General features: G+C 44.7%; 7 protein-coding genes and 1 long non-coding RNA gene across 10 annotated transcripts; 4 read left to right on the forward strand and 4 right to left on the reverse strand.

Annotated features, from left to right (window-relative positions):
* The first annotated feature begins 73 nt into the window (after positions 1–73).
* Positions 74–4,573, forward strand: msl-1 (male-specific lethal 1). The gene is made up of 2 exons (XM_064681258.1): positions 74–1,748; positions 1,815–4,573. The coding sequence occupies exons 1-2, from the start codon at positions 558–560 to the stop codon at positions 4,263–4,265; spliced, it is 3,642 nt and encodes a 1,213-aa protein (XP_064537328.1). The 5' UTR covers positions 74–557; the 3' UTR covers positions 4,266–4,573.
* Positions 4,574–5,618: 1,045 nt separating this feature from the next.
* LOC135427707 (hydroxylysine kinase) lies at positions 5,619–13,384 on the reverse strand. Of its 2 annotated transcripts, none has more exons than XM_064681314.1 (4): positions 13,239–13,384; positions 10,846–11,229; positions 6,737–6,861; positions 5,619–6,657 (listed from the first exon to the last, which is right to left on the reverse strand). In XM_064681314.1, the coding sequence occupies exons 2-4, from the start codon at positions 11,196–11,198 to the stop codon at positions 5,825–5,827; spliced, it is 1,311 nt and encodes a 436-aa protein (XP_064537384.1). In that variant the 5' UTR covers positions 11,199–11,229; positions 13,239–13,384; the 3' UTR covers positions 5,619–5,824. The 2 variants fall into 2 exon arrangements, with proteins under 2 accessions (XP_064537384.1, XP_064537377.1); XM_064681307.1 differs by lacking the exon at positions 13,239–13,384 and adding an exon at positions 11,717–11,834.
* tos (Exonuclease tos) lies at positions 7,022–9,351 on the forward strand. The gene is made up of 2 exons (XM_064681285.1): positions 7,022–7,906; positions 7,966–9,351. The coding sequence occupies exons 1-2, from the start codon at positions 7,103–7,105 to the stop codon at positions 9,133–9,135; spliced, it is 1,974 nt and encodes a 657-aa protein (XP_064537355.1). The 5' UTR covers positions 7,022–7,102; the 3' UTR covers positions 9,136–9,351.
* Positions 13,385–13,570: 186 nt separating the features above from the next.
* LOC135427698 (glutathione S-transferase C-terminal domain-containing protein homolog) lies at positions 13,571–15,576 on the forward strand. Its single transcript, XM_064681296.1, has 2 exons — positions 13,571–14,472; positions 14,529–15,576. Exons 1-2 carry the CDS (start codon positions 13,687–13,689, stop codon positions 15,510–15,512), a joined length of 1,770 nt encoding a protein of 589 aa, XP_064537366.1. The 5' UTR covers positions 13,571–13,686; the 3' UTR covers positions 15,513–15,576.
* Nedd8 (Nedd8 ubiquitin like modifier) lies at positions 15,557–16,297 on the reverse strand. Its single transcript, XM_064681351.1, has 3 exons — positions 16,129–16,297; positions 15,855–15,985; positions 15,557–15,782 (listed from the first exon to the last, which is right to left on the reverse strand). The coding sequence occupies exons 1-3, from the start codon at positions 16,144–16,146 to the stop codon at positions 15,680–15,682; spliced, it is 252 nt and encodes an 83-aa protein (XP_064537421.1). The 5' UTR covers positions 16,147–16,297; the 3' UTR covers positions 15,557–15,679.
* Positions 16,298–16,395: 98 nt separating this feature from the next.
* LOC135427728 (homocysteine S-methyltransferase) lies at positions 16,396–18,847 on the reverse strand. The gene is made up of 4 exons (XM_064681331.1): positions 18,688–18,847; positions 17,683–17,854; positions 17,440–17,619; positions 16,396–17,217 (listed from the first exon to the last, which is right to left on the reverse strand). Exons 2-4 carry the CDS (start codon positions 17,837–17,839, stop codon positions 16,559–16,561), a joined length of 996 nt encoding a protein of 331 aa, XP_064537401.1. The 5' UTR covers positions 17,840–17,854; positions 18,688–18,847; the 3' UTR covers positions 16,396–16,558.
* On the forward strand, positions 17,120–17,614 carry LOC135427755 (uncharacterized). Its single transcript, XR_010436130.1, has 2 exons — positions 17,120–17,250; positions 17,337–17,614. It is a non-coding gene; the product is annotated as an uncharacterized LOC135427755 (long non-coding RNA).
* Positions 18,848–19,845: 998 nt separating the features above from the next.
* Positions 19,846–21,405, reverse strand: Bhmt (Betaine-homocysteine S-methyltransferase). Of its 2 annotated transcripts, none has more exons than XM_064681363.1 (3): positions 21,266–21,405; positions 20,520–21,185; positions 19,846–20,463 (listed from the first exon to the last, which is right to left on the reverse strand). In XM_064681363.1, the coding sequence occupies exons 2-3, from the start codon at positions 21,153–21,155 to the stop codon at positions 20,047–20,049; spliced, it is 1,053 nt and encodes a 350-aa protein (XP_064537433.1). In that variant the 5' UTR covers positions 21,156–21,185; positions 21,266–21,405; the 3' UTR covers positions 19,846–20,046. The 2 variants fall into 2 exon arrangements, with proteins under 2 accessions (XP_064537433.1, XP_064537440.1); XM_064681370.1 differs by having other exon boundaries at positions 20,520–21,179; positions 21,266–21,342.
* Between the last annotated feature and the right edge of the window lie 597 nt (positions 21,406–22,002).

Genomic DNA, 22,002 nt, shown 5'->3' on the forward strand with positions numbered 1-22,002 from the left:
TTCCAATTATTTGTTGTTAGGAATTATAAATGGGAATATTTGTTTAACGTTTTGAACAGTGGACCGAAATTGGCAAACAATAGCAAGTGGTGAATATTAGCAGTTGGCAGCGTGGCGATATTTAGCAACCCTGCCATTGTGTAGCCTGGCAACACCAACAACGCCATACTTCTAAAATGCTTTTTTCGGGCCAGTTTACATTATCCGCATAAAATTTAAAAACAGTAAAAGCACGTAAAAGAAGTATTTATAAAGTTTTAACGTAGCAAATAAACTAAATGTTACTGCCATAGTTCATAACGTCAATGTAATTAATACGCTAAATTGTTGCGAAAACGCATTTTTCTGGGAAAAAGCGATAGCAGAAAAATTAAGAGTGTGGTGAATAAAACCGTTTTACGCATTTTACTGTGTTAGTCCATCAGCTGCGGCTGTCAAAAAGTTGGCGTGCCGTGGTGGATAGGCGCAAGCCGAAAACAAAACACGACCAAACACTATGAACAACATTCTGTAAACAATAATAATAAAAGAGCGTGTGTCTCGTGTGTGACTGCGAAATGGATAAGCGCTTTAAACGGCCAATGAACCAACAGAGAGGTGGTTATGTGGATCAACAAAACTACGGCCAACATGCACCAAGATCCGCCTATCAGCAGCCCTACAATAACTACACACGCCCCAATCATAACTACAACAGCTACAACAATAATGGCAATAACTATTACAAGCCCCCGCCACCGCCGCAGCAGCAGCAGCTTACAAATATCAGAGGTGGTGGCGGGTGCGGTGGCGGCTGGTTGGAGCCGGCACCGATGCCGGACTGTGGAAACGCCAGTAACGGTTCGGATGTGGTCACATTAATAGTGGAGAACAACAATTTGAAGCGCATGATTGTGCTCCATCTGAATGTTATGCAGGATCAGACCGAAAGTATATTGGACAAAGACAAAGAGTTGGAGGATAAAAATGCACGCATCAAAACGTTGCTCGCCCAGAACCAGGAGCAGATGCAGCAGATAGCCAAACTTACCCTAACTATTGAGGATCTGCGCAAGGAATTCCGTAGACACATGAAGCGGTCGGCTTACGATACTGATGGACAGCCCAAGCTGAAATCTCAATGTGTTGCGGATAAACAAACCCAGACACCGGACTTTGTCCCAAAGGAGACGGTGCTTCATGGCTATAAACATGGGACACATTTGAAGCAAACACAAAACGTGTTGGTTACGTCCGTAACGGATTTGCCGCCTACGACACCTGCTTTTGAGAATAGTAAGGTGCGCGGCGAGTTCAATGGCGGCAAAAAGGTGAGAACCTTTTTCTTGCACCGTGTGCATCAAGAGGAGGAGCAGGAGCAACAACAGGAGGAGGAGGAGGTACAGCAGCAGGAAGAGGAAAGAGAGAAACAGCAGCAGGAGCAATTGCAATTGCAGCTAGACGATGATGAGTTACACACACACATGGACCTTGGAGATGTAGAGGAGGAAGAGCTGGAGGTGGAAGTGGACGAGGAGGAGGAGCATATCTATCACGATGCGCTTGATACGCATGAAATGGAAATAGTGACTGAAACAATTATTGGCGCCGAGGAGGAGCTGGGCGCCGAAGAGACTGCCGAAGATAATGATAACATTAACAATGGCCACATGTACGAAGAGGAGGTCGAGATGGAGCAGGAAATTGTTAACAATTGCGATGCGGACAATCTCTGGCAGCACGAAGCGGATGCGGAGGAACAGCGACTGGTAAGCTTTTGCTATAGCCACAAAAGAATTTCCATTCCTAAAACGCTATTCCCTCTTCTTTTTCAGTGGCACGCAGAGTTGGACAGCCAGATGGAGCTGGAAGATCAGCAGCAAAACCACATTGCAACGCCTCCCCCTCAACAACAATCACAATTCACAGATGACGATATTGATAATTCGTTATTCCAAGTGCAAAAATGTGATGAACCGATCCACACAAAGCTGCAAAATGCACTAAGGGAACCAAACATGCAAGGGGCGTCCATAAAATCAAATGTGGACGAAATAGCAACAAAGCCACGCAAATTAAGGTTGCCAGCGACGCCGTCTAAAGCTGTAGCCAATCATCAGGCAACCAAGTCGCAAATGGAAGCCACAAAGAAGGAGCGAAATTCAGCTAAATCAGCGAAGCAGCCGCCAACGGGGACACAGAATGCAGCAACAGCAAATGATAAAGCGATATTGGCCAAGCCAACGCTGCAGCAACGGGAGCTGGAAAGGCAACAAGAGAGGGAGCAGGAACAGCAGAGGGAGCGGGAGCGGGAGCGTGAGCAGAAACAGCAAAGGGAGCGAGAGCGTGAGGTGGAAGAGCAAAGAGAGCGAGAGCGTGAACTTGAAGAGCAGAGGGAGCGAGAACGTGAGCTGGAAGAGCAGAGGGAGCGAGATCGTAAGCTGGAAGAGCAGAAAGAGCGTGAGCTGGAAGAGCAGCAAGAGCGTGATCTGGAAGAGCAGAAAGAGCGTGAGCTGGAAGAGCAGCAAGAGCGTGAGCTGGAAGAGCAGCAAGAGCGTGAGCTGGAAGAGCAGCAAGAGCGTGAGCTGGAAGAGCAGCAAGAGCGTGAGCTGGAAGAGCAGCAAGAACGTGAGCTGGAAGAGCAGCGGGAGCGTGAGCGGGAAGAGCAGCTGGAGCATGAACTGGAACAGCAGCGGGAGCGGGAGCGTGAACAGCAGCTGGAAAGCGAGCAGCAAAAGGAGCGCGAGGAGCAGCTGGAGCGGGAACAGCAGCTAGAGCACAAGCAACAGCTGGAACGCGAAGAGCAGCTGGGACGGGAACAGAAGCTGGAAAGGCAACAGAAGCGGAAGCGGAAACAGCTAAAGAAGCGTAAAAAGAAGCTGGAGCAGGATCAGCAGGTGGAGCGTGATCAGCAGGTGGAGCGAAAACGACCGAAGAAGCGTGAACAGAAAAAGGAGCTGCTGAAAAAGCGCGCAAATAAAAAGGAGCGTAAAAAACATGCCGAGCGTAAACAAAACGTCGAGCGTGCACGCGTCAAGAAGCCAAAACAGCAGCTAGAACAGGCACGGGAACGGAAACAGAAGAAGCAACTGGAAAGGGAGCGTAAAAAACGTGAAAAGCAGGAGAAAAAACAAAGAGCGGCGCAAGCAGTGGAACCCAACATTGAAGAGGAGACGATGCGCAAACTACACGAACATCTGCAAAAGCAGCAACAACGACTGCAAAACCAACAGCAACAATTGCCGCTGGTGCGGCTCAAGAAGTCACCAATGCAGACGAGCGGCAATACCAGCCTAATATATCCACCCATAGCGCAGACGAGCGCCACAATAACACCCGCGCCCTCACCAACAAATGTTGCGTCGCCCAAGTTGAAGCTGGTGAACAACAACAACAACAACAACAATAACAGCAGCAACAGCAACAACAACAGTACAACATTAACAAAAGTTACATCCGTAACATCAGTAACAATCATACAAACGCCGCTGACGCCGCAGTCCATTAGCAGCGTCGGCAGCAGCAGCAATAGCAGCAGCAGCAACAACAACAGCAGCAGCAACACCAACAACACCAACACTAGCGAAACTAGCGAAACTAGCGACATCTACAAGCGCTCGAGCAGCATCAGAAACAACTCGAAGTTCCGCACATCGCTGCAGCCATATACGACACGGTCCTGGGAGGATCAAGAGTTTCATTGTGACAATGAATTCTTTCTGGAGGAGGCCGATGAGCTGCTCGCCGACAATCCCAGTCTGGAGATACCCAAATGGAAGGTGGTGCATATACCACGCTCTGCGAATCCCAAGGGCATAGAGTCGCTCAGCGATGCGGACTTTGTGCGTCGCCACGAGAAGTATGTGCGGGATGAGATTGAGCGCAAGAAGCGCGATGCACGCTACTTACGGGAACAGATGCGCAGCGAGGCGTTGCGTTTGCGTCACAATCAGGATGAGGTGTTAATACCGCTCGATCCACTGCCAACGTCCACCTTCTATCCGCTGCCCGAGGATATTGAGGGCATACAGTTCGTTACCGAAGTGCCTGTCCAGGCGTTTGGTGAGGATATGATTAACCTGAAACCGGAAAGCGAACACTTCTCGCTGCCCTGGCTGGATGCGGTGCATGCGCCGACAGCGGATGCCCGAACCAAGGCGCAGGCAGCGCCCGTCGCGACGTTGGGCAGCAAAAAGCTGCCCACAACGGCCGCCGAGGCGCGACATCAGGAGATGAATTCATCGTATGTGTTCCTCAAGCGACGCAAACGTCAGCGGCGACGTTAGGCTCGCAACAGCAGCAGCAGATGCCGCATGCCGCATGCCACATGCCACATCACACCTGCTAAAGCCCACACATTGACGTTGCATAGTGCTGATATATATTTATATATACATATATATATCTATATCTAATTTTTTTTTAAACCCCCTTTTTTTTTTATTAAATTTAATTTGTAACAATAATAAATAACAGTCGTTAGTTTCTAGAGACTTTAAAGTGTGGAACAAGCTCGAACGTTCAGTTTGAGCTTGCTTCAAAGGACGTAAACAAAACTTATGTTAAATATTTATATATACAGTCAAAAACAAAACATCTCAGCTTTATTCTGAATTGATAAGAGCAAAAAGAAAAGAAAACAACCGCAGAAAAGTTTGCTTTGGCTTTAACAAAATGAAAATTGTAGACTTCAAAAGCGTTTTTTGCTGAAAATCCTATGTATATGATTTATTTAAGAAAACCCAATTTTTTTCTTCTTCTATTATAACTGTGCATTACTTTGTGCAAAACCGCGTGTATTTATAATTTGTTATAAGGATCCGTGGCTCTTCAACAAATGCAGACTGTTGTGTGTGTGTGTGTGTGTGTGTGTGTGTGTAGTTACTCAGGTATATATTTGTGTGTGCTAGAAGCTTGTGTGTACTAAAAAATTTGATAGATTTTATTATGTGTTGTGTTGTTTGAACATATATCGAAGTCTGATCGTCATTTAACTAGTTTTGCTAGTTAGAATAAAACAAACAGTTTGTCTGCATTTTTGAAAGCCATGGTATGCAAACAAATACATATTATACATATTTTTGTTTAATTATAATTTGGAAAACAATACAGATTTTTGTTTCATTTTGAGAGAAGAGAACAACAATATAAACGATTTACAAGCAATAAAAAGAGAAAAGCATTTCAGGTAAAATGTCTTAATATATTTGATTTGTGGCACGATAATAGCAGATATATATATATGAATATGTATATATATCTGTATATCTCGCCGAGTGCAACGTTCGCAGGCAAGTCGTTTTGGCATGCAGGCACATACCCTGTAAATTTTAGCTCTTAAGAACCTAAACTAACTAGCCTAAGTAGACGCGTGAATATATAGCATATATCTCTATATATACATATAATTAAAACTAGCAATATATATTTTTTATTCAATAAATTTGTACACAGCAATTACTTCGATGCGCTTGTATATTGCAAATAACATTTGCCTTGCAATTTTGTAATTATATTGTAATTTACGTAGCTGTTAATTAGATAAATTAGCCGCAGCTCCAGTAAATAAATTGCAATAAAGCGCTAGAAACACGTTAACAAAAGCAAATCTTCCCAGAAACTATTAACACCACATAAAATGTATTTATACATTTAACTGTTTAACAAGTTTTAATGTAAATTATGAAAGTTTATATAATAATAATACATACATACAAATAAAGTAAAATGCGAAATTTTCAATAAATCAACTTGGACAATTTGTTTTTTGTTTTTTTTTTTCGCTCATAATTGAAAATACTAATTGACCAAAGTTTAGTTGCGGACGGAAGGATTAGGTGTGGGCCTATTTGGTGCTCTGTGTGAGATACTGGTGTGCTGTAGTCGCCCATAGGTCATCAATGGTGTCCATGCTCTCGCGCCAGAGCTGCTCGAGGAGCACCCAACCCTGCGCCTGGGTGACCAGCACATAATCATTGCTCGGATGCAGCGTGTGCGTGTAGGCGCCCATGATGAGACTCTGGGCGAGGCGTGCGGCCACACAATACTTGAGATAGTCACGATCCGCGGCGCTAATTGACTGGATGCTCGTATAACCGGCTAGAAAGATGCCGCCACTGGCCAAATCCTTGGCTTGCAACATCATGTAGCTCATGGCAATGCCCAGCTCGAAGATCAGTGGCGAACGGCTGGTGTCGCCAAAATCGATGACTCCCGAGACCCGATACGCATCTGGACGCTCGGCGTCTGCCGTCGGCGCATTAACTACGATATTCTGCTCATTGTAATCGCCGTGTATGATCTGCAGCTCCATCGTGGACAGCACGCTCAGCACCTTTGACTCGAATGCATCGATGATTTCCTCACACAGCGCCTTGCGCTGGTGATCCTCGAGAGCGTAGAGAAAATCGCGTAACTGTGGCACCGACTGCAGCATCCAGAGCGTCTTATGGGTATCGTAGGCCTTGTGCGTGAAGTTTTTTAGCGCACGATCCAACTTGGCCAAATATTCGCCGCTCTGATAGAGCAAATTTTTGGTCAATGGCACTTCATGGAACATTTTGCCCGGAATAAACTCCAATAAGCGTACCACATGTGTATTGCCGCTGATCTGTTCCACAGAATAATATTTGCCACGTGCATTGGCAATGGGTCGGGGACAATGCACGTGCTGTTTGGCTGCAGTGTATATAAAACATATATATGGTTAATAAAACAGTTGTGTCAATATGTTTTTTTTTTTTAATTTTATATTAACCCAAGTAGAGCAGCAGTTGATTTTGGGCGTCCACAAATTCCTCCTTTTTTGAATCCAAGGCGTTCAGAATTTTCAGCACATAACCATGAACGCTGTGCGTTACAATCAGCGGATTCTTAACATTGCTAAAATATATAAAATTAAAGATAAACAAAATACGTTTCAAACTTTTTAAAATAAAATAATTTGCAGTGCTGGTAAAGGTGGTAAATATGGCGCCAATTGAGCTGAATTCGTGGTGAATGGCAGCGGACATGAAGAAGCATGAGTTTTTTTTTTTGGCGGGAATCATTGGGGTTGATTTTGTTGCTTCTGGAGCTGTGATTTGTTTACATTCAATTTAATATTAGTAATTAAGCGTTTGTGATGGGCATAACCGGGCTGATACCTTTTCTGGAGAAGGCGTCGGCCAAGGTGCACTTAAAGGAATTGAGCGGCAGCACCGTTGCCGTGGACACCTACTGCTGGCTACACAAAGGTGTCTTCAGCTGCGCCGAGAAACTGGCCCGCGGCGAGGATACGGATCTGTATGTGCAGTATTGCCTGAAATATGTGCTCATGCTGCTCTCCTACAATATTAAGCCCATTTTGGTGTTCGATGGCCAACATTTGCCGGCCAAGGCGCTCACCGAACAGCGGCGCCGCGAATCGCGCCAGCAAAGCAAAAAACGCGCCATGGAACTGTTGCGACTGGGTCGTACCGAGGAGGCGCGCTCCCAAATGCGGCGTTGCGTGGATGTCACACACGAGATGGCGCTGCGTCTCATCCAGGAGTGCCGCGTGCGACACATTGACTGCATTGTGGCGCCCTACGAGGCGGACGCACAAATGGCCTGGCTTAACAAGGCGGGCATTGCACAGTATATAGTTACAGAAGACTCGGATCTGACGCTATTCGGTGCACAGAAAATAATCTTTAAGTTGGACCTGAATGGTGCCGGCCTGCTAGTCGAGGCAGAGAAGTTCCACCTAGCCATGGGCTGTACGAAGGAGCGCTATAAGTTCGATAAATTTCGGCGCATGTGCATATTGTCCGGCTGCGACTATCTGGACTCGTTGCCGGGCATTGGCTTAGCCAAGGCATGTAAGTTTATGCTCAAAACGGAACAGGACGACATGCGCATAGCATTGAAGAAAATCCCACAATATCTCAACATGCGTAATCTGGAGGTGAGTGCGGGGCAACAAATGAGACTTGTTTCAGATTGTAGTTCTTGAATATACGACAGGTGGACGATGCTTACATAGAGAATTTCATGAAGGCGGAGGCCACTTTCAAGCACATGTACATCTACAATCCGCTGGAGCGACGCATGGAAAGACTGAGTGCCCTTGAGGATCATGAAACCGATGAAGGCCACTGCAGCAATGCGGGTTCATTGCTGGCGGATAGCGAAAAGGCACTCCATCTGGCCTTGGGCAATCTGAATCCCTTTACGCTCAAGAGCTTGGACAATTGGCATCCGGACAAAGCGACTGAGTCGAAGACAGCGACAGCAAAGCACATTAAACGCACCAAGCACAAAAGTATTTGGCAAGCGCATTCCAACAATACACACGAAGCAGAGCTAAAGACGCAGCCAAAACCCAAAACTTGCGCGCTCTTCTTCAAGAAGGTGGACTTCGTTGGCCAGAACATACAGTCGGAGATTGAGGCCAATCAGCGCCAGGAGCAGGCAAAGCAGACAGAGGCCGAGCTGTTCAGCTTGTACAGCTTCAAGGGCAAGCGCAAACGCAGTCCGAGCAGAAGCAGCAGCAACTCGACGCCGCCGCAATCGCCTGCGCAGAGCAAAAGTCGCCACAATCCGTTTGCTAGGGAGACAACGCAACATCCGACGGCAGTGTGTGAAAATCCATCACTGCTGCGTTTAGTGAGTCCGATGAGATCAGCCGAAGAGCCAACCAGGCCTGAGGAGAGGCATGTGAAGGCGCTGAAGCGCAGCATTTTTGCCGAGGAGCAGCCGCAGGTGGAGGTGCGCAGTCGCTTCTTCAGCGCGCAAACCCCAGAGCCAGAGACAAAGGAACAGCCAAAGGCAGCTGCCGAAGCAGACAAACAACAGGAACTGGAACTGGAACTGGAACTGGAGTCCACCGCAAGTGCAGCAGCTGCAAACGATAAGAACAACAACAATAACAACGCTGACATCGTTTTGCTATCCTCCTCCTGCTCGGATGAGGACACCAGCTCACAAAGCGCCACGCTGCCGAGCAGTCAGGAGGCTCCGCTGCCCGCAAAACCCCAACTACTGCCCCAACTGGCGGCAAGTGCCCGTCGCGTGGGTCTGTCCAAGCCAAAGTCGAGCAAACGCGCCAACACGAAGACAAAGTCCGCCTCACTCGGCGACAATCAAACCAAGCTGAGCGCGTTTGGATTTCAAAAACGAAGTGTTCTTAAATAAGCTGCCATAGACTTAAGTTTCTTATTTTTTTTTTTTACTTAAGCTGCCATTGAGTTAAGTTTTCTGTTTTTTTTTTTTAGGTAATTGTTGGCAATATGTTTAAAATATTTATTAATTAACTATTTAACGACTAAGGCTGTGCATGCATAATACTGCCTAATTTTAAATATCAACTAAAATAAAAGACAATTATTAGATGAATCGGGTAGTAAATAAATAATGTCTCAATTGTCTGTCAAGCTATCTTAATGAAACCTGGCATAGATATATTTATATGCCACAGCCCAATCGGATAACTTGAAGGGCTTTAAATCTTTGACTCCCTGAGAATATTAGCTACAATTGGCTGGGTTACCTAAGGTTAGGGTCTGCAGTCAGATACGGGCTGTTGGAAAATAAAGTGAGCTGTCATATGATCTGGAAGAGATGCGCCCAGCCAAATGTTAGCCCCTCTCCAGATAACAAAAGAGGCTGCTCTCAAGGTGACCGCCAACAACAACAACAACAATAACAGATGCCGCAACTGCGTCAAGCTCAAATGTCCCCCGCACGACTAACTAACTTTAATTAATATAGCTATAAATAAACTCAAATGTGTGTGCGTGTGTGTGTATAGGTACCCCCCTTCGGCGCTTAGAGCAAACATTTATCTTTTGTATACTCTACCCGAGTATATTATAGTTTTGTGACGATATATTTTGTAAGAGCAGGTTGCTCCGATCCCAAAGAGCCTCTCGGACCACATAGAGTAGATATATTTTTAATCAGCATCAATAGCTAAGCTAGCCAGGTCCACATAAACTTCATCTATTCTTACGTAGCATCAATAGTCGTTGCCTTTCCTGCCGTATGTTTGAACGGATCGATCTCGGAAATCAGAAGAACTAGCGACATTTTGAATGCAGGTCCTTCTTTGAAATCTTTGATAACTAACATTGATCATAGAATCGATAAGAATCGATATATTAATCCTTTTTTCTTAGAGCAAGATACATCAAATTTGACATGTAAACTCTTGTATATATCTCTCGAGAGTATATCTCTAAGGTTTTGAGAACTAGTAAAAAATATACAAAGATAGGGTGATTATATAAACCTATCTGAGAGATTGTTTGGATGAGACCTCCGCAATTTTCTCCATATTAGGAATCCTCCGATTCTACGTCTCTTTAGAGACATCAAATTTGACATGTAAACTCTCGTATCTCTAAGGTTTTGAGAACTAGAGAACTGGAGATACACAGTTCAAAAATATTAAAGTTATTTTTTTGGTTGCCTTTTCAAAACAGGTTTGGCTAAAAACTTAAAAACTTATGAGGTAGGCCCAATAAAGCATTTATCCAACCAGCTTTGGTAAATCCCATTTTTGGGCGGGGATCGAATATAGCGCGCAATTTGTATATGAAAATATTTACGAGTTGCGATACTTTCAGTACAGCGGGCAGTTAAAAATTGAAAATGGAATGAAAACTAAAATTTTGATTATATATGAACCAAAACCTGTGATCAACCTGGGTTCAAGAACCGAATAGAAAGACAGGCAATTGGCTGGAATCGTGAACCGAACCAGCGACATCTTTTCGGCTGGTTCGTAGCTTAGCTAAAATGTCCCTTAAGCTCCTCTAGGAACAATCGATCGGAAACGGGGTTTTTGCAAGGGTATTTAATATTCGGCGTGCCGAAAACAGATTCTCCCTTTTTGCCACTCACCAATCTTCCTGTATCAAGTAGTTGCGATCATCGTAGGCATTGAGCTCCTTCAGCTCGCTGATGGTAATCCCGTAGAGACGTCGCACCAGCGGCTCCACATGCTCCGGCTGCATTTTGGGCTTGATATCCGAGCCGGGCTGCAGCACAACATTGCTCTCCGGCGGATTGTTGCCGTTGCCATTGCCATTACCATTACCATTTCCATTGCCATTTGTTGCCGTGGCGGTTGGCGTGGCCTCCGTGCCCGCCGTCTCGTTTGCCTTGTTAAGCCTTTCGGCGCCATCGTAGTCGTGATTCAGTGTGTACGACTTTTTGGTAATGCTCGTCAGCTCCACATTGTTCCATTGCTCCATTTTGGGTAGCTATTGTTGTTGTTGTTGTTGACTTTATCGGAATGCAATGAAAAAATAAAAAGTATTTCAGAACGTGGCAGTCGGTTGGCGTTGACTGCAGAATACGCTGTTCACAGTGTAGAAGCAGGACGAAAAGTCTTTACTTAAAAAACAAGAAAGAAAGGCTCTAAAACTGTAAGGCAGTGACTCTCAAAATGTGCTTTTAGATTACACTGATTTTTCTTCTGGGTGCAATAGAAGTCATCAGAATACTCTGTTTACAGTGTAAACCAGGACAAAAAGGATAATGATTAGTGACTCCAAAACTGTAAGGCGGAGCTTAAAACTGTGACTATAGCAAATTTTTATTTATGCGATTACGTTCCATCTTTGGAGCACATCATCAGAATATATTTAGTTTGATCGAAAGAGAAATTCTGTAAAACTGGACGTTGAAATTTTGGAAGATTTTTATTTGATGCGAGATAAACGAATATTAATGTAAAAGTGGAGATTCCAATTGCACACAGCTAATATACCTTTAAACACTTTGTGAACAGAGTATTAGAAAAGAAGTAGTATATAGCAACAGATCAGAATACACGCGATGATGTTGGCACGATCGAAATGTGCTCGGTTTTGCGCTCAGAAGCGAAATGAATTGAATTTCAGAGCAGACTGCGGGACGACGGGGACGCAGCGCTTCAATTGAAACGAGTTCGTCGTCGGCGTCGGCGTCGTCGTCGACGTAAACATCTTCTTCATATCTTACTGTACAGTGTGTGTGTGTGTGTGTGTTTGTGTCTGCGTCTGCGTGCGTGTGTGTGTGTGTGTGTTGCGCCTGTTTCATTTACCCAGCTAATTATTGTTATTTATTTAATTTTTTATAACCTCTTAATGTTTACAATTTGATTGCGACGTGGCTACATTGTTACCCGGCTCCCTGCTCCCCTCTCCTTGGCCCTGGGACTCCTATTTTTAATACCCTCTCTTTTTTTTGCTGCTTTCTTGTTTTGTTTATCAACATTGCTCAACCGGGTCGCAAAATAAACAAACTTTAAGTCGTGATCGCACCCAATTAAATGAACTCAACGTTAATCAATGTACTCTACATATGAATACCCTACATTTATATATACATTCACAAATCGCATAGATTGGCTTGCAAGCGATTAGGACGCTCTAGTTGCTATATTCAGATAGTATAAATAATCAACTATCAAGAGCTGGCAATTGCGAGACAAAACAAACTCAATTGAGCTGTAAAATAAACTAGCCTACAAGTTGAATAGAACAAACAATTGTGCAATATGTTTATTTAATTGCTTTCCATACCCTGTAACTATTGAAATGAAGCAGAAAGAGTCAGAAGCAGCGGCTATCTTTGATCCTATAACGTGTTTATCTATGCATTATTGATCAAAAATATCATCACATATTTGAATGCCAGCTTTACGCCCTGAAAGTTCAGTAATAATTGGAAATTAAAAAAAAATTTTAACAAATAAATTTTATGGGATAATTCAAAAATCAGCTGCCTTGTATAAAGGAACAGCTGGATACAGGGTACCTTCTAATCGGACACTCCCAACTAGAACACTTTCCATTTTTTCCATTTTTTTTTTTTTTTAGTGTAGAGGGAGTAATGCGCATTTTAAGTGCTGCTTGAATGAATGGGAAATACAGAGAGAGAGAGAGATTATATATGCATTTCTATGTGTGAACAATTATATAATAATTGTTAAAGTTTTCCCATTCCCGCTTTAAAAATTGAATGAATGAGCGAGCCAGCCGCTGACCTTGACTCTAATGCAGTTTTGTTGCTCATACGCCGCATTGTAGCACTTGCACTTGCAGTGCGCTGCATTTGCCACTGGGCAGGCGCACATACATATGAACAGACGCACATATATACATACATACGTACAACAAACACAACACACGCACGCACGCACATGTCAATAAGCACAGCTGATTGTTAATTATGGAAATTAGTTAGCAACAATGTAGAAGTTTCAAGTATGAGCTTATAATTTACGTTTCGGCAGGCAAAACACGCACCTGTTTCGTACAACTGGTCAAATTAAACTAACGTTTACTTTTTGGCTCGATACAACGGTGAGCGCAGCCCAAGCGCTGGCTTTGAATTTATAGAAACGCGTGAGGTGCTTGCATTCAGTTGTTGCACAATTCATAATTTGTGTATTTAGCAGCGCAATAAAAAAAAATCTTATTTAAGTGCGCGCACAACAAAAACAAAATAAAAAGCTAATTAGCAAAGCCATAGCGAAATCAATCGAAAAACAATTCAAAAAATTCCAACGCCCGCGGACAGGTGAATGGCAGTTAGCTGCTTCTTGTGCCGTTGCAAACAGCTGTTTTTATTTATTTTGCACATAACCTCAAACGCACTTTGATTTAATTTTTAATTTTTGGTTTTGTGTTTGAATTGATTTTGTGTTTTAATTTAATTCTCCTTAGTTAAATGCTTAGTTAAATTAATTAAACTATGGATCAACTGTATGTGGAGATTGAGCTAAGCACTCAAAATGCCGAAACAACCATATACACCAGCGTGCCTTCGTTCCTAGCGCTCTACACATATCGCTACCTTAAGGAGCCCCAAAACATTAAGGTCAACTTTGTGGCCAGTAAAATAAGTGCTGGCAAAATAGCTTTACGTACTTCTCAGCTGCGACGCGAACTAACCGATGAGCATATCACATGCCGCGAGGCCGCCACCCTGCCCGCCCTCCGGGATCTACGTCTGCCCATCTATGAGCGTGATGGAAACATCTTCATTGCGGGCACCTGTGCCGTTTGCCGGGAGCTCATTGCACGCCAACCCAGTGAGCATTTACGCCAACTGTTGGGCTTCAAGGGCAGCTGCCTATTGGCGCCAGCTGAGGCCTCCATATGGACACGCTTCTGTGAAGTGGATATGGTTAATCTGGTGAGCCAGCTGCAAGGTGAAGAGCTGCAGTTGCGCGAGGTGCCCGTCGAAGTGGTGCGCTTTGAGCAGCACATGAACCAGCCGGTGCGGATGCACAACATCTACAAGCTGGCCAGAGAGCAGGCAAATCAAACAGAATACGGTGTTCCAGTGAAGCGCAAGGAGCGTGTGCTCATCGAATGCAGCATACCCAAGGAGCAGCTGTTGATCGAACATCGCTTCGCCGAGGGCATTAGCTTTACAATCGCCGATCTTATACTCTATCCGCTGCTGCGTCTAGTCTTTCAGCATTGCGCCCAGATGCTGCCGCATTTTCCGCTCACCAGCACCTGGTTCAGTGAGGTGCGTAGGATAACATTTAATTGCATCTATTTGAAGATAATTCAATTTTCTTGCAGATCGACAGCTTCGACACAAATTGTGCACGCATCCTGCACGAGTTGTATGTGCCCATGCTGGTGGCGCCGGCGGAGAACACACAATTGCTCAGCATACCCGACTGCGAGGAGGCCAGCCTGTACAAAGCCGATCCGAAGCGTTATCGGCCGCGTAATCGCATATACACCAGCCAGGCAGAAGTGGAGGCGGCGTTGGCCAAGCTGACGCCACTGCAGCTGCAATTTAGCGCCGACTCAGATCATTCTTATGGCCAGCAGTTGATCGATTGGCAGGTCATTGAGCCCACGCATGCCAAGAGCTCAGCGTTGCCGGCCGAGCGTCTGGAGCGCAAGCGTCAGCAGCTGGAAAATATGGCAAATGCGGTCGTCTCACTGGCACAGCCCGGCGATCGCATTGTTGACTTCTGCAGCGGCACCGGCCATCTGGCCATACTCCTAGCCCTCAAGCTGCCCCAGTGCACAGTGATTGTGTTGGAGAACAAGGCGTTTTCGCTGGCGCACGCTCAAAAGCGTGCGGCCGAGCTTAAGCTGAACAACTGCGTCTTCTATCAGTGCAATATTGATTATTTTATGGGCCGCTTCGATATAGGCGCCTCGCTGCACGCCTGCGGCACAGCCACAGACATTGTGCTGCAGCAGTGCCAGCGGGTGAATGCGTGTTTTGTGTGCTGCCCCTGCTGTTATGGCTCGCTGCAGCCCATGCCACACATTGCCTATCCGCTGAGTGCACGCTTCCGCGAGGTGCTCGATACGCGGGACTATTTGTACATAGCTCACACGGCGGATCAGGCTCACGAGTTGGGCACCAGCAATTGCAAGCCGGAGACAACGTTGCAGGGACTGCACTGCATGTGTATTGTGGACACAGATCGTAAGCTGCAGGCGGAGGAGGCCGGCTACCAGGTGATACTCACACGCCTCAAGCCGGAACAGTGTACGCCAAAGAATCATTTGCTAGTCGGACGTTATGTGCGCCGCAGTTGAGTTATGCATTTCAACCAAACTTTGTAGGGGAAACAAAATATATGTATTTTCGTATATATGTAAATACCGTTGACGGCTTTTATTTGAGTAACATGAAAGTGCTTTGTAGAAAATGACTTAATGGGGTTACCAATTTACTAAGACGAGTTCAACACGCCGGCGCCAGTCTAATTTTTGTTTAGTTGATTTACGCCGCCACGCAAAGCCAGCACCAAATGTAACACTGAGCCGCCCTGCACTTTATAATCCGCCGCCGTTTTGTCATCGTTCCTATTCAAAAACAACAAAAAAGAATTAATTGCCAAATTCTTAATTTAGTTTGTCTTCAGCTGTGTGACGCACATTTGTTTGCCGGAGAATATGAGACGTTGTTGTTGCGGTGGTATGCCTTCTTTTTCCTCGACACGCTCCTTGATGCGATCAACCTTATCTGTGGGTTCAATGTCAATTTCTATTTCCTTGCCCGTCAGTGTCTGTTATAACAAAAAATATAATTATTGGCAAATTTCGATTGCAGTCCGTTTTTTATTGTTGTGCGCCAAAGCTGACGCATGGTTGGCGGGGCCTTATACCAGCCGCTTTAGCATGATAATATATATTCCAAATTAAGGCTTACCTTCACTTTAATCAACATTGTTCTAGTGTGTGTGTGTTCGGCTTTCCTGAATACCAATTAATTTAATAATTTAATTTTATTACAACTTTTCGCAAGCTTGTTCCTGGTCGCGGCGTTTTTGCGAATGTCATTCGAGCGGTGCTGCCAACTTGATGCAATCGACACTCAACTTCGCTGTGAATGGCGATAACATGCGTTTTCGATCAATTTCGATATTTCTGGCGCCGTTACACTGATCTGGTCATGGTCGAAAATGTTAAACTTGAATTTCTTAGAGTAAAAGTTTAGTTTATTTATTGTTGTGTGACATTTTGTACAAAAGTTTTGATACACTTTTTACTTACATTCTAAATACCTAAATTCATTGAATACCTACATCAAATGCATTTTGTTCTAAACAGAGAGATCCACCGATCCATTTTCCGGGATCTCAGGCAACTTTCTTGAGTTTGTTTACGGCGTGCACGGCCTCGCTAATGCGTCGAATGTCACGCGCGTAGGTTCTGCAGCAGCCGCCAATGATTTTGGCACCCAACTGTGACCACTCCGGCACATAGTTCTCGAGCGGCACACAATGCTCCCGTCCCTGCCAGCCCGTGGCCACATCGTAGACCTCGCCGCTATTCGGATAGACAACCAAGGGTATCTGCTCGTCGGCACTGCGCTCGCCATTCAAGCTCTTGAACAGCGGCGTCACAAACTTGGGATGCACACAGTTCACGCCCAATGCCAGGCACTTGTCCAGCGCCTTGCGTTCGCGCAGTATATCCCAAATAGCATTAGCTGCCTCGGCGAATTCTTCGCCATGCGCCAGCGTGTTCTCGTCCTTGCACTGGAAGGCAATCCAGAATTTGACCTCGGGATAATCATCGCAGAGCATTTCAACCAGCGCCTCGGCCTCCATTTGACAGGGTATCGTCTCTATGGCCAGCGCATCGACGCCCGCCTCCAGGCACGCCTCGATGCGAACGCGATGCCAATCCGTTATGGTCTTCGCCTCCACATAGTCCGCATAGCTGCCGGTGTACTCGGAGCCATCGTGCAGATGTGCGCCAAACGGTCCGATCGAGGCAATAATCAGCGGGAAACCTGCAAAAGCAGAGTCCAAGGTTCAGCGATTAGGCAAGTAAATTAATGTAAACAAGTAAACTTAGAGAAAAGATTCGTTCCCAATTCAAATGTGATTCACAAAGCTTTCTCTGTTCTAGGCATTCACTTTTAAAGGATCCAAAGGATCAAATGATCTAAGCGTGAAATGTTCTCTATGGAATTACGAACAATTCTTGGAATGGAAGGAATTTCGTAACTTACCTTCGGGCACCGCCAGCTGTGCCTCATAGCATTCCGTCAGGTACTTCTCTTTGGCAATGTGCGCCAGTCGCACCGTATTCTTGATCAGCTCGATGCTCTCCTGCTCGTCCAGCTCCAGGTACTCCATGTAGCCCTCGACACTCGTCTGATAGGTGTTGGTCAATATCATATCAGCGCCATCTATCGGCGAGTGGCGTTCAATTAGTTTGTTGTCAAGTAAAATAATTGGCATTTGGCACTTACTCTGCAAAAAGTCCAAGTGTGTATTTATGACAGCTGTCGGATTTGTGGCATTGAACCGAGCACTCCAGAGCGGATCCCCGTCCACCGAGTCTCCCACATGCACGGTCATCTGTGTGCCGAAGCCGCCATCTTTCACCAGCAAACGCGTCGAACCCATGATTAAATGAATATTCTGTGGGGAGGGAAGGGGCCAGTTTTGATGGCGGGTTATTCCATATATACATATAATAATAGCCGACCCAGATAGGAGAAGCGCACAGCTTTACATCGCTGTAATTGCGCTTATCAGCGGAGCACAGCACAGCTGGGCACAAGTGCGAAGCTGGACACCTGCCTAAAGGCACGACTTGTTTGTGCTTCTCACTGATTATACAAACAATTATGGCAATACATTGTAGTTCAAACTATTCACCCGATAACCTTGCTTTGTTTTTTAAACACCATTGCGGGCAGAGTTCAATGAACTTAACTTAATTTAACACCCAAATCTCTGTTGTGGAAGATTTTTGGTGCACTCACGAGTAGAGTTAGGCGCGTGTCGCGTTTGTCTAACACGAGCACGAAATAAACACGACTTTTCAATACTTTTAATACTCTCTATGTGGGCGTGGCTGTAGCCCATGAAAGCCCTCGTAAAGCCTAAAGATCTATAAAACACATTTTCAGCGCTGAATTTGTTTTAGAGTCACGATCTTCACATTCGGAAAAGCTATTTTTGACCAGCTTTCGGCTCTTATTAAATTGTTAGCAGAGTATTAACTAGTCGGCTACATTCCTCCTTTTTTATTTTTATTTTTGAATGGTTTTTCTTTACTAAATATTCATAAACTATTAATTATTAAAATTTTTAATTGCAATATAATATTTTTTTAAGCTCGACTTTTATTCCATATGCCTCATATTTTATTATTTATTTTTTAAGCACGCTCACGTCGTGCATACACTCTACACGATAGCAGACACGAGCACGCGCTCCTCTCTAGGCACGACTTTGTGAAGACTCACCTTGAAAGCTTATAAATAGATGTTGTAATTGATTAAATTGTTTTGATTTGTGCGAGACGACAACGTGTTGTGTGTGCTTGGAAAACAAAATATTATTAAATTCCGTTCAGTCTGGTGCTGATATTATGTGCCGTGGACGTTCTATGCGCGTTTAAGTGGTTTACAATGCCGTCTGGTTGCTTTTATAGCGATGTGCTTATCAACACGACAACACGAAACAAAAAAACAAATCTACAAAGGCAAAACTTGAACAAAACAAAACCAAAACCAAACAAAACAAACCAACGGCTCGTTCGCCCGGCCTAGTGATAAGATTCGACGTCCAGCTGCCAGGCAGACACAGATTGAACCGACGGAACCGAAAGTATCTGATGCAATACCATCCATCCAATTGGGGGGCATTCACCAGCCGGCATCAATTGCAGCTTGTGCTTTGAATAACATCACTTGCTGGTTAAATAATGATATCATAGGAGAACTATCGATTTAGGTGCTAACCATGTCCAGATCTCGCCGCCTGATGTCTGGAGTCGGCGTTGTCTGCCTTGATAACCCTTGGCCCAATCGTGTGAACCGACAGCCGGACATATGGCTTAAGCCATTCCCAAGTGTACTTGAAACGGAACAAAGTAGTTAACCGCGGCGTGCCGAAGTTTAAATACCCTATTCCTATGCCAAGTTGGGATAAGATATTTTTTTGATCTATCGTTTCTATGCTATAAGATATACTTGACATGAAGCTATATAGACTAAGAACTTACAAATTGTTCCTATGGGTATATATATATAATGGGTATATATACATATATAATATAGCTATCCCTTGTAGATAAGATTCCGATCATGTGCAGCATAATCAAGCTTGTAAAAGATAAGTTATTGTGTGTTAAGCATGAACTAAATTTTAAATCGATAGTTGCTACGACAGCTTTATAATATAGCCATATAATATAGTGATACGATAATATAGTGTTTCGATCCAGATCTGGGATCTAGGTCAAGTTTATAAGAGCTGGCTTGAAAGCTGCGCAACTTTTTTTTTTTTGGCATAGTAAGCGACATATGGTCAATGCTATAGTATACTATATATATATATATATATGTATGTGTAGCTCGTGGAATCTTTATACGATAATGATACCCTTTGCAAGCGAATAATTCAAATATAACATCTATTTATATAAAACCGTGTGCTTGGTGACATTAATCTGCTGAATCTGGCGAATTTTGAACTCGACTCTCGTACAGTTAGAAACACTTATATTTTAGCATAATATATATATACTATATATATATATAGGTCTAGGCCGAGATGAATGAAATTAATATACAGACGCACGCACGCCGTGCACACTATAATTAACAAGAAACTAGGGACGTTTGAATTGGCGAATCGGGCTGCTGTGCGATCTTGTCAATCGTGTTGCGTATTTCAAGTATGTCGTCCGGATAGACGCGACAGCAGCCGCCAATGATGCGTGCGCCCAGCTGGAGCCATTCGGGCACAAATCCAGTCACATTAATGCCGTTGCCCGTCCACTCGCCGCGGTCGCTGTCGTAGATCTCGCCGCGATTGCTGTAGACGACCAGCGGTATTTTCTCGTCCGGCGGCGTGATGGCCAGCAGGGATTTCAGGAGCGGCGTCACATAGCTGGGATTCACGCAGTTCACACCGATGCCCAGCAGGCGGGACTGCGCCTTGAACTCCTGCACCAGACGCCAAACGGCCAGGGCGGCCTGGGCAAACGATTCGCCATGTGCCAGGCTGCTAGCATCCTGCAAAGAAATTCGATTTAAAAGGAGTTCTAATACAACAGTGAGTTGTTTCTCACCTTGCACTGAAAGGACACCCAGAAGCGTGCCGTGGCATATCTGCTGAGTATCAGCTCCGTGACGGCCAAGGCCTCCAGCTGGCAGGGCAGCGTCTCCACGGCCAGGCCATCGACGCCCGCACTCAGACAGGTGTCGATGCGCACCGTGTGCCATTGCTGCAGCTGGGTGAAGTTGACCAGGTTCGCATAGCTGCCGGCGTACTCGGAGCCATCGTGCAGATGGGCACCATAGGGTCCGATTGAGGCCATTATCCAGGGCATGTCGGGCGCAATGTTGCCATTGCTGGTGGCCAATTCGCCCAGGTGCTGCGACTTGGCCTGACGCGCCAGATGCACGCTCTTGGCAATCAGCTCGATGCTCTCCTCGCGCGACTTGCCTAGATGCTTCATGAAGCCCTCCACGCTCGACTGGTACGTGTTGGTCAGTATGATGTCGGCGCCGTTGCGCAGAAAGTCCAAATGGGTTTTGACCACGGCAGCCGGTTGGGTGGCATCGAATCGCGAGCCCCACAGCGGATCGCCGTCAACCTTTTCCTGTACGTTGCGCGCCAATTGGCTCGAGAAGCCGCCGCATTTGACCAAAATGCGCGGCTTCTCCTTCACCTGGTTCCAGTTGCCGGTAAAGGCGGGCAGCATCTTGCAATTTGGGCTACGTGAGAGCTGCGACTGCATATAAATAATATATGTATATGTATATAATTTATAAACGCGATTTGGATTCCGTGATTCGCCACGGTTCTACCTACTTTTGGGTGTACGTGATATTGTGAATTTTGCTGATATCTTGATTTATGTTTTGTTGTTTTGCTCGACGCTCGCTTGTTGTTTTTTTTTTCGAAGTTTATTCAACGTTGTTGGCAACTTTTCTACGGTTGTACGGTATTTTTTTTATATTTTCTCGCATTCCCATTCATTCTTACACGCATACACACGCACACATGCTTGCCGCCGCACAGCTGATTACTGTTTACACTTGTTGTTGTTGTTGTCGTCGTCGTTTTGAAGGTACAAATGGAAACAGCAACGTCCAACAAAACAATACGGCATACATTTACAGTGGCTGCCCAAATAAGATGCAGAGCTTTACTCATTTATTTATTGTGAAACATGTTTATTCGCCGAGTATAATATATATGTATATATATATATATAAATAGATATAGATAATTTATATAGTCGATAATAATACATATTCATAAACAAAGTGAGTACGAATTTCATTGAAATATTTGTGGCCATATTCAAACGGCTTTGTTAGTAAATATTTTCTTGTTGTTTAATTGATCGTTTTTTTTTTTTTTTTTTTTTTGGATGTTAGGGTATTATAATCACATTGATGTTTTGTATATATATATGTATATGTATGCATATAAGTATAAATAAATAATAGTGTGCATATATGATAAAGCATGATAAAGCAAATCAATTGGAAAATGCGATAAACAAATAAATGTAACTTTGGTAAACTTACGCAATCGTATAA

The sequence above is a fragment of the Drosophila montana genome, unplaced genomic scaffold (assembly GCF_035044405.1).
Source record: "Drosophila montana isolate Dmon_TW-CO22-7 unplaced genomic scaffold, ASM3504440v1 contig_1407_1, whole genome shotgun sequence".
Classification (NCBI taxonomy): Eukaryota; Metazoa; Arthropoda; class Insecta; order Diptera; family Drosophilidae; genus Drosophila; species Drosophila montana.